This window comes from Blastomyces gilchristii (assembly GCF_000003855.2).
Source record: "Blastomyces gilchristii SLH14081 genomic scaffold supercont1.6, whole genome shotgun sequence".
Lineage (NCBI taxonomy): Eukaryota > Fungi > Ascomycota > Eurotiomycetes > Onygenales > Ajellomycetaceae > Blastomyces > Blastomyces gilchristii.
The window spans coordinates 1,173,699-1,183,944 of NW_003101677.1; the positions used below are offsets into that span (position 1 = coordinate 1,173,699).

At 46.7% G+C, this 10,246-nt stretch overlaps 4 protein-coding genes across 4 annotated transcripts; 1 reads left to right on the forward strand and 3 right to left on the reverse strand.

Annotated features, from left to right (window-relative positions):
• Window positions 1–112: 112 nt before the first annotated feature.
• BDBG_03874 (uncharacterized protein) lies at window positions 113–1,869 on the reverse strand (the record flags this gene model as incomplete). Its single annotated transcript, XM_031721441.1, has 4 exons — window positions 113–355; window positions 401–766; window positions 860–1,616; window positions 1,736–1,869. The coding sequence occupies 4 exons, from the start codon at window positions 1,867–1,869 to the stop codon at window positions 113–115; spliced, it is 1,500 nt and encodes a 499-aa protein (XP_031577986.1).
• Window positions 1,870–4,553: 2,684 nt separating this feature from the next.
• Window positions 4,554–7,230, reverse strand: BDBG_03875 (R3H domain-containing protein; the record flags this gene model as incomplete). Its single annotated transcript, XM_002625770.2, has 4 exons — window positions 4,554–6,114; window positions 6,178–6,318; window positions 6,378–7,108; window positions 7,177–7,230. 4 exons carry the CDS (start codon window positions 7,228–7,230, stop codon window positions 4,554–4,556), a joined length of 2,487 nt encoding a protein of 828 aa, XP_002625816.2.
• An 848-nt stretch (window positions 7,231–8,078) lies between these two features.
• Window positions 8,079–9,126, forward strand: BDBG_03876 (uncharacterized protein; the record flags this gene model as incomplete). The annotated part of the gene is made up of 3 exons (XM_031721442.1): window positions 8,079–8,140; window positions 8,231–8,356; window positions 8,412–9,126. The coding sequence occupies 3 exons, from the start codon at window positions 8,079–8,081 to the stop codon at window positions 9,124–9,126; spliced, it is 903 nt and encodes a 300-aa protein (XP_031577987.1).
• Window positions 9,093–10,214, reverse strand: BDBG_03877 (uncharacterized protein). The gene has a single exon (XM_002625772.2). It carries the CDS (start codon window positions 10,107–10,109, stop codon window positions 9,471–9,473), a length of 639 nt encoding a protein of 212 aa, XP_002625818.1. The 5' UTR covers window positions 10,110–10,214; the 3' UTR covers window positions 9,093–9,470.
• Window positions 10,215–10,246: the final 32 nt, after the last annotated feature.

Below are 10,246 nucleotides of genomic sequence, written 5' to 3' on the forward strand. Positions count from 1 at the left end.
AACGCAAACTTGGCCATCGGAAAAAGCAAAACCGGGCAGATTGCTGAAAGAATCAAATCCGTGAAGAATTCATCATTGAGTCGGCTATCAAGGTGCTCTGTTGTATCCAGTTCTATACCGCAGCTTTTGATGTTCCAGCTGCATGGCTTCTTGGTGACTCATTCAGAGATGGTGATTCATCATCAGATTCATCGATATTCATCCACTCGTGGTTACTTATTCCTCGTTCCCGTGGGGGATATCCGTCAATTCGGAGCCAGCCAAATATATTCCGTGTAGCATTTTCTGATGCTGATTCGTCCTCGAGATTCAGAGCGTCGTATCTGATGGGTGTATTCATTGCCGGGTGCCGTTCCTGTAGATGGGCAGATATAGTGGTTTTAACGCACAATGGACGTACTAGTTTACCGTTTCGACAAGCCCAATACCAATCCGCATATTGAAGACCGTGACCAGTACACTGTGTATGTAGACGGACATCAATTTCAGTGTCTTCGAGTGCAGTGGTACCGAAAGGCATCCATGGAGACACTGGGCACTGACTATGCTGTTCTGCTTGGGTCAGATAGAGAAGTCGGCACTCATCTGATCGTAAAAGCGCCCCGTTAGTTATTAGGGGTTGGGAGACAGGTTCCTGTAAAAATGATTGTGTGACACCACACCATGATGCTGCATGGAGGTCAATCAGCATCAGGCCGAATCGACCATCCTGGAGGACATCCTTGTGAGTACCCATGATTATGCCACCAAGCCAAAGAAAAGAAACCTGTGGGACTCGGTTCATCAGGATATGAGCAAGTAGATGGTCGTCCTCTACAGAGTCAAGAACGGAGAACGCAGACTGCAGCCATGGGCTTACAGTGTTGCAAGGGATTCCAGGTTCATAAAATACGCTTGACAAAAGAGTGCGTAGACCCCGTGTGTTGCAACTCAATGTTAAAAGCTTGTCCAGCTCCGGCACTATCTGCTTTGATATGGAGTCAAGTTGCTTCCGCTCAGTTGGCTCTGATATGGCTGGCTTGAGTCTTTGCCTCCTGTGAGAATTGGGTTTCGGGAGTGAGATCGGGTTTTTCTTTGTATGCAATGAAGGAAAAAACAATGCTGAAGATAGCGCCGCCAGGGTCTGGTCAACAATGTTGTGTAGATAGCAATATTCTGTGAGAAAATGAACTGCAGTGGTGAATGAAGCTGCGGTAGTTGACATATGACAGAGGGGTTTGCGGCAGGCAAGGGTAAATTTCGCCCTTGTTTCCAAAACAGTCGACCACGGCGATCGGAATTTCGCTCCCTCCCATGTAAGGTAAGCCTGCCATCCCTCACCGGAAGACAAAACAGCGGCCCACCATCTGGCTGCTTCATCGTCGACATTTCCTATATCCACCATGACTTGGGTTTGCTCATCTCCCTTGTTGTCATATTCCACGTGCTTCTCAGTATAGGTCAGATGGGCTCCGGGCATGAGCTCAACCCATCGCGCTGAGAATATGTAGCTCCATGCCAATATTAGCACAGAGAGGTGACTTTCTTCGCGCTTAAACCATTTCCGATAGGTCGGATCCAGGTTTTCAGAGAGAGTAAGTCGTGTCGGGTGGTTGATAGAAACTGGTAGCTCAAGTCTTTTTTCCACAGGAGGCAGCTTGCATTGGTCCCGCGAGGTTTCCCAAATCGATGTTCCGGTCGCATAGAGGCATTCATACTCACATTTCAGATCCAGGTCATGGACCAAGGGAGGTACCTGCCGAACTGCGGGCTGGATGTGGAAACAAGTCTGAGGCAGGCTGGGTTCCTGTCGAGCACGCGTGTGAAGCCTTGTTCATACACGGTTCGGCTCTTTGCAGTACTTGGGCGTATAACATCTTCACGCTCCATGGCGGATAGTGTTTATTGCAAAGGGTCTGAGAGGTAGTATACCGAAGATGATAGAATATATTTGGATGCCTTTGTAGGAGAAATCAATACCTGAGATTTGGTCCAGCTATTCCAGAAATGATGGAAGCATGGAGAGGAGAGGGTGCACAGCAAGAGCTTGTTCATGTCTATCCATCTAGATCAGTCGATTATTCAACATCTCCAGCTAGCATATTTCCATCTAGGGGATATCAATCTACTGCTCAGCGGTTACGACTGTCTCTGGTGAAGGGCTCACAAAGAAATCTGCAAACGGCAGAATGGTGGGACAATTTTGATCAGAAATTGGAGGATCTTGGATATCTGTCCCAGTCAATGTCATTCCATAATGGATTTAGTGAGCTGGCACTATAATAAGTTATTTATTTACTTAGAGCCTCTCCTGGCCTGATGGATGTCCACTTCCCCCCCTTAGGACTACCGACGATCGATCAACCCCCTTTGATTAACACCGTTAATTTTACTATGCGCAATAGAGTGATTATTAGATAGTTATTACTTCCTACACAAATAGATCCAAAATATCACACGGGCCGTCGTTGTTCCGCCAGGCCTCGAAAAAAATGACTGAGCCAGTTGCTTCCAAGAGCCCTGAATAAGACATTGCTCGTCTCTTACGACACCGTCATTGCTCACTGTGGACGCGCTTTCAAGAGGCTCACCCATAGAACTATCATCAAATATGGGTAGAGTTTCACAGCAGATGAAACTGCAAATAAGAAACATGCCTGTCTTCATTCAAGGACCAAAATCACCGTTCCGAAGGTCTACCGATATTGCACCAAACAAAGTCCAGTATAGGATAAAGGATATCTCCTGGACTGGAATATGTCAGCTTTTACCCTAGACCATCCTATTTATAGGACAGAAGGAGGACTACAACTTCACAAATGATCTTACAATATGCACTTGACTCTGTATATAAAAAGAGGGTATGAAAGCTGAAGATGAATCCATACTTGAATTTTTGAATTGAGTTTACTGAAACAATTTGAAATACAATTTGTATTTCTACTCAGAATGCAATTATGAGTCTATGACTCTCTTGAACTTACTAAATCAACAAGTTCCAATCCATCAGAGATAGACTGGGAATCAGTGAAACAGTTTTGATTTGCTTGTTTGATATAAACATGTGTCAAGTAAGTTATACTGTTATACATCAGCAATCAAAATGCCTCTGATAAAATTCATTAATTTTTCATTGAATTCAGAAGCTGGTATCACTTTTGTATGTGTTGTGTGAACTTATTCATCTCATTCTCAGAGAGCAGAATATATCTCTGATGTGTCAAATTCAAGATCTCTGTTCTTCTATAAAATATGTTAGATGAAAAGAGCTCTGAAAAAGATTCTGCTAAGTCTGACTTACGCTCAATGATGACAGCCATTTCCAGAATCTGTCATTTGATACCTTGTGTGTCCCTTTGCCTGGAAAATTGGATGCAGTGCTCTACTTTGAGATCATGCAAGTGTTGTAATTGAAGTATGCAAGTCTTGAGTTTGATAGAGCATAGAGATGTGAGGTTGTGCTGAAAGTCTCAGCTTCATCTTCATCATTTGCAAGAGACATGCTCAAGTGAACAGATGATGTTTCACTCTGAAGAATCAATCAATGATTTCTGCTTTTATTCCAGTCAGTCAGATTCATGATGTGAACAATTCTGACCTTGATGACAATCTGGTTGTTGACATTCATTTTTGATGGTTCAAAGAACAGTGTGGTGTAAAGGACTAAATAAAGTGAAGCGTGATACTCTCTTTCCTCTTTGACAAACTGTCCCTCTGGCATATCTTCCAGGTCCCTCTCTTACATGTATTATACAACAACTCTCAGTTCATGGTATAGTTCATTATCATGAATTGAACTCTAGAAACATTGGTGGTAATCTAGCTTGATTCAGTAAGTATCTTGACACGGGTCCACGGGTTCAGGGTGGTGTTTAAAAGAAAACTCAATTGACTGCTATATCTAATATGAAGAGACTTTCTCATTTGCAATTAAACTCAATGTGAATAACTCATTCATTGAACCCACTCTTAGAAAAAAATATATATAAACTGAATATTATTAAAAGAAAAGGGTGGGGGAGAATGAGAAAAAAGTGAGTCTATAATATTTTGTCTTTGCTTGTTTTCCTTGCTGTCATCAGTCAGCGCCAGAGGGACTCTGAAATAAACAATGACAAACACCTTCTGCTTTCTCACCCTCCCCTACTTTTGTGTGAAATCGAAGCACTAATAATCTCAAATTGACTGCTCCAACCTACGCGGTGCTACCGACTGAAGAGCCGGGAGGTAAACAACACCTCGAAGAAAAGCGTAAGAGTGACCCAGATCGCGCCAAATTAGCGCAACGCCTCGCGTGGAAGTGCTTGCCCACCCATTTTTTTTCTTTCTTCTGTAGCTCATCAATAGCCAGAAGCTATCCAGATACACCGCCTCTCACCACCACGAAACCACAGCACACTCCTGCCCAAACTCCAAACCACCCAATTCTCATCTCGACATGATACAATGAAATCCGGTTCACCCCAAATATGTCCACCTACCCCATCACATTCAATCCGATGCCATGCCGTGCCGTGCCACGCAAATTATGTAGGCAAGAAAATAGTATTAAGAGATATATGTAGATGGGATGTTTACAAACCCGCGGCCATATTACCCCGAGGTCTCTGATGTCCCATTCCGCCCGATACAACTAGAGGGCCGCTCTGCTTAGGGAGAGGTGCGGGTGGCGTGCTTGGAAACGATTGAGGTGGAGATATCGCTGGAGCGGTCTTATTTTTGAGATCGTAATCATACGGCACTTGCGATGGGGGCGGTTTAGGGGGCAGATGGGCAGGAGTACCCCATTTAGCTATTGAGTCGCGGGTCATCATTGGAGAAGGCCCATGATGACCAGGTGTCGAATGATTCATGGAAGAAGTAGGTCCGAGTATTTTGGCATTAGTTTGAGGGTTTGGTTGATTTGAATGGTGGTGGTTCGAGGGGTCCTGGTTGGCCCCTGCCCACGGTGTCGGAGTGGGATATTGAGGCGAGTGTACGCCAGCTGGATTTATGCCTGGCTGTTGAGGTGGGTTCCCTAGAAATCGAGTTTGAGGGCTGCTTCCAGGAACGAAAGATCTTGTTTGAGGGTTAAAGGGTGGACGGGAAAAACTTCCGGGAAGAGGATGTTGTCCTGAGTTGTTCTGATGACTTGGTGCGAACGGCGGCTGGTTAGGAATCTGACCGTAAGGGTAAGTCGCCTGACTCGGATTCATTGAGTGTTGAGGGTAGTTTGGCCAGTGTGTATTAGACGGATTACGCTGGGTAGGCGATGGAGAGTAAGCGGTTGGGTATTGTGGTTGATTCCAGTTTGAAGAGCTCTGTTGCTGGAACGGGACTGTGTTGGGATGGGAGGGATATGAACTCATTCCAGGCGAGGATCTGGTTGAAGGCTGTTGAGGCACCATTGGCGGGATCTGGTTGACCGGAGAAAATCCGGAGTATGGAGGGGATTGCTGCAAATGCCCCGGCTGCCAATTAGGTTGATTCATACGAGGCGGGATAGCAACAGGGTACTGTGGTGGTGCAGAAGTCAGGTTGCCCTGGGCTTGATATACCGCGTTTACATGGTTTCCATGCGGGAAATTAGCCGGCGGTGGTGAAGAAGTCGAGACGTAATAATGGGCTGGAGTACCAAACGACCCTTCAGCCATCATGCCACTGTATGGAAGCGGAGCGCTAGAGTATGGAGCCCCTGGATAATATGCATTGAACTGGGACCGTGCCTCGAAACTGTCGTCACGTGGCGTTCTCTGCTTGTGTCCTTTTCGTTTGCCATTCCCGGAGTTGGACCGTGACATGTTTGCACTTTGATCCCCGCTATTTGAATGGTCCGAAGTCTTGGATTCAGGAAAATCCCTAAATATCCGCTCTCGAGCTTCCTGATATTTTGCTTCCCGCTCCTCTCGACTCAGGGTCGCCCGATCCTTTGCCGGAGTGGCTCCGGCCGATGATCCAAATCCTTCCTCATTAGTGCCGTCAGCACCGGCTTCCGATGTAGCTTTTGAAGGGGCTGAAGAACTAGGTGCCGTGCTTCCTGCACCCGACACCCTTTCTCCTGGCTGACCAGACCGACGCATAATTTTCATCGCTGGTGCATTTGGAGGCGGAGTTTTGTTTGCATTAGGAGGTTGGAGCATGCTTAAAGGGGTTGGCCTAAATCTCGAGTTTAGTGGACTACATTGTTTATACTCAAAAATTAAGACTATCAGAACTCACACTCTGCACCAAGGGGTTCGGTGAAGTCGAACGGATGTCACATTATTATCAACAAAGTGAGTTAGATGATAATAATCGCCGAGCTTATGTGCAAGCAGCCGTCCAAACGCGTTGCACGGAGGCAATTCCAAAGACTGTTCACTATACGTGGGTTAGCACTGCATAGAGAGAGCTTCCGTTGGTAAATCAGACCTGCATACCTAGAACCTTTGATGAATGCAATGATTTTCTCTTCAAGTTGAAGTATCAATAACCGATCCTTTGGTGAACTCATCGCTTCAAGCAGTTTCTCATCTGGCTCATCGGGGAAACTATGGAGGCTCAGTTCACTTTGGCCGTTCGGAGATACGATTCCCGGGAGGCACGAGTTATTAACTCGGGGTCTATTGGGAATGCGTTCGGATAAAGTTCCCTGGTCAGTTATCCGATACAAGCGTCCACCCGCCTCTGAGCCGACTTGGGAGCTCGGGGCCCCAGAAGCGGGTCCTGAGAAAGAGTCATCTTCTTCTGCGGCTTGGACGCTAGCACTATCATCTGGGCGCAACGATTCCTTTTCATCCATAGCAAAAGTCGTCACAGAAGCCATGCTCTTAGAGTCAAAGCTCGTTGGTTTAGTGGAAGAATTTGAAAGATGCGTTTGGTCGTCTTCAAAGGCTCCCTCAGGCTTAGCCACCCCATCATCACGGCTGTCTCCAGTGTCCGAATTGACTTCATGGCCCTTCTGCATGTTTATGTGGAAATCTTGCACCGACCTATTTAAATTCTCTATGGTATCGTGCGACTTCTGGTTTAGATTCTGAGGCGACTCATGAGCGGCGCTCTTCGAGTCATTTGAGGCTTCATCAATCCTCATCGGAGTACGGCTGTCAGGGCCAGTTTCAATCTGCGCAGAGTGGGTTTGCTGTGTTGGCGGAAGGCGCATTGCAGCAACCTAAGGCGAAGTATATTAGTTACATTATCCAGCAATATATTAATAAATCGAAAACTTGCAGTGCATACCGTTGCAAAGGAAGGGCGCTCCAGTTCTTGTTGAGAACGGTTGGAGGCCATCATGCTGAGCTAACGAATAGCTAGGCCAACGGACAATACCAACAAATAATGTCAAGATATTAACGCAGCTTAATAGAGCATCGAGAGAGCAAGGATCAAATGGAGTCAATGTCGCAAGGAAATCCCACTTCACACAAGTCTATATCGTTGGGCGACATATCTCTGGGTAAGGAAATTCGCCGTATAACTTTTAAATGGATTAAGCGAGAGTCAACAAAGAAAGCAAGGGCGTGGATCAGGAAGCAGAGAACATGACGGAGCGCCCAGAGATTCGATGGGTGTGTTCGGCGGGTGATTGATGCGTATATCACATTCACTGTAGAAAAAGCGAGACAAGGCTACTCCAAGCTGTCAGCACAGAAGTTTCATGCTGCAGGATCAAAATCCTGTGAGCAGCTGAAAAGACACGCGGTCCTCCAAAGAATGCAGGGCGATACTGGCGGGCAAAGAAGACGGGCTCACAGGCTGATCGGAGAATGTGTGCAGAGTTCAACCGGAATGGGCTGGGCGATGAGGTTGCTTTGGGCAGTGAGCGGGTTTGTCGCTGGTGGGGATTTGTCGTTTGCAGGGAGAATGCGGTGTCTTTGTCAGCTCGTTGCCGCGCGGCTGCGCTAATCTAGCGCTCCCTTCAGATGCGGTAACACTACATTGACGATAAGGAAGGCAACGACAGGCTGCTAGAGGGTAGAGAAAATCTCAACACCTCCAGGTTTCTGCGCTCTATATATATATGCTCAGCTGGTTCGAAGTACGATATATTAGGGGCAACAACCCGCAGGAGAACACTGCAACACGCAACTCCGAGTCCAGTTCCTTCAATTAACTCTGCCCTATCTCACCTCAGGGATCCAATGAATCGATATCGAAATATCCCTGGCCTAAGGCCAACTTCCAAGGCAACAGCCACTACCTTGTGCCAAAAGTGTTTGAAAAGAGATAAGTTTTCTACCGTTCATTTCATCCCAATGACGTCTTCGACTAACTGAACAATACGACACTATAGCTATGAGTGTAAAGCATCGGCTCAGGAACGGCCGTATATATCCCGTCCCTCCAGGACACAGCAGCTGGCAAACCCGAAGCTTGTCCCAGAACTAATGAGCGATGTTCCAAATGATTTGTTGCGAACGTACGTCTGCATTCCAAGTCCTGTTACCAAATGCACCAGCTAACGGTTTTCACAGCAAAGGTGTGGCTGATGAACAACTAGCACTGAATGAGGGTGCACGGGGTCGTAATATGGGGGACTTAGAAGATGATAGAGACCATGATGGTATTCGAGGGCATCCTAGAAAACGGGTGCGATCTGTCTCTCCAGCGTACTCAGAACACTCCGTTTCTACAATCTCAACAAACCGCTCTTGGTCCCGATCTCCACGGCGAAAACGAGCTACCTCGCCCTCCCGTTCTAGATCAAACGAACGCAGAAGCACGAGAAACAGAAATGTTTCACGAGACTCACATATTTCTTCTTCTTCTTTTGAAAGAAACGCAAGCACATTAAAAGGGAAAGAACGGGATTCAAGGCGAATAAGGAGATCACGGAGCCCAGTTGAACGAGGGCGACAGTATGACTCAGGCAGACGCGGCAGTTGGAGAAACAGATCGCGAAGCCAGAGTATGGATAGAAGCTCAATTGCAAAGCACCGGCGATCATTAACTCCTTACTCTCCCGAACGAAGCGGTCGGCATACAGAGTCTGGTCGCGCCCGGCGCCAACGCACCCCCAAGGAATCCCAGAATATTTCACGGAGTCCTTCAAGGGAACGGGGTTACCAACCTCCTTATGATAGGGGTAGAGGAATACCCCAAAAGCCACCACCGCGCAAGGAACGAAGCTTAAGCCCCTTCAGCAAACGCTTGGCGTTAACTCAGGCGATGAATATGATGAATAGGTAATGGACTTGTTGTGTATGTTAGCTAGAGAAATACTTTTGACTGAAAAAGCATATCGCTTTTTATTTATTTCGTTCTGTTTGTCATACCCAGTTTTGATTTTCCAGCCCCGACTGCTATGGCCTATTGCGAGCTTCTGTTCCTTCGAAGCAAGGGTCATAAATTGGATCACAGATATTCCCAAATACTAAATTACAACATTCTTTAATTTATGTCAAAAGTTCAATACTTCGCTAATGTTCCATGCCCCAAACCGTAATGCCGTTCCTAACCCTCGTACAAACTCCCTTGCATGCTATCCAGAATAATGAAACAAATATAGAAAACGAAATACCGCAACTCCTGCATCAACCCATCTCTGCGTCCTCCTCCCTTTGCCTCCTCTCTTCTTCAGCTTCATCCCTCTCCCTCAGGTGTATTCCCTCAACGAGGGCCCCTCCGTCAATGCCGACTTCCTGGCCATCCCCATCTAGGTCACCATCTTCAGAAGCCATATTTTTCTTCTTCCCTTCCGCTTCCCTTTGCGCATTCTGTATCCTCTCCCGAACCAATCTAGCGATCGCATTCTGAGTTCTCACATTTACGATCTTCATCTTCTCGTCTAGATCTCGTTTTAAATCCCAGTTTGGCTTTTTAGGTTGTAGCTTAAACAGGTCGATCGGCTTATCGGCTTCCTCGTCCTCCTTTGCAGCTTGTTCGGTGGATATCGCGATTCTTGAAGCTTGTTCTTCCAGAGTGGTTTGCCCTTTTATTGGGTCATATTCGAAACCAAGCTTTGGTCCCCGAGTCTCGGGATCGTAGTTTCTTCCGGACAAATATCGTGTAGACACATCTGTCGGTGTTCCTTCCTTTGAGCTATCTTGCTTCGAGGTATCCTGTCCAGCGGAATCTTGTTCGGGCTGTTTGCGTTTAAGAGAAGCGAGCTTTGCCAGGCGGGCTTTTCGGTCCGTCGCCGCAGCGTCAAGGGTAGAATGCGAAGAGGACATGCTTAAATTGTGTAGCGAGGAAGAAATAAGAAAGGCAGGCGTGGAGAAAAAGGCTGTGATGTCTATATGTTTGGAAAATGGTCTGGCAGCGCCGAAGCCCGCGACGAAAACATCATTAAGGTTTAGCCACATCTCAG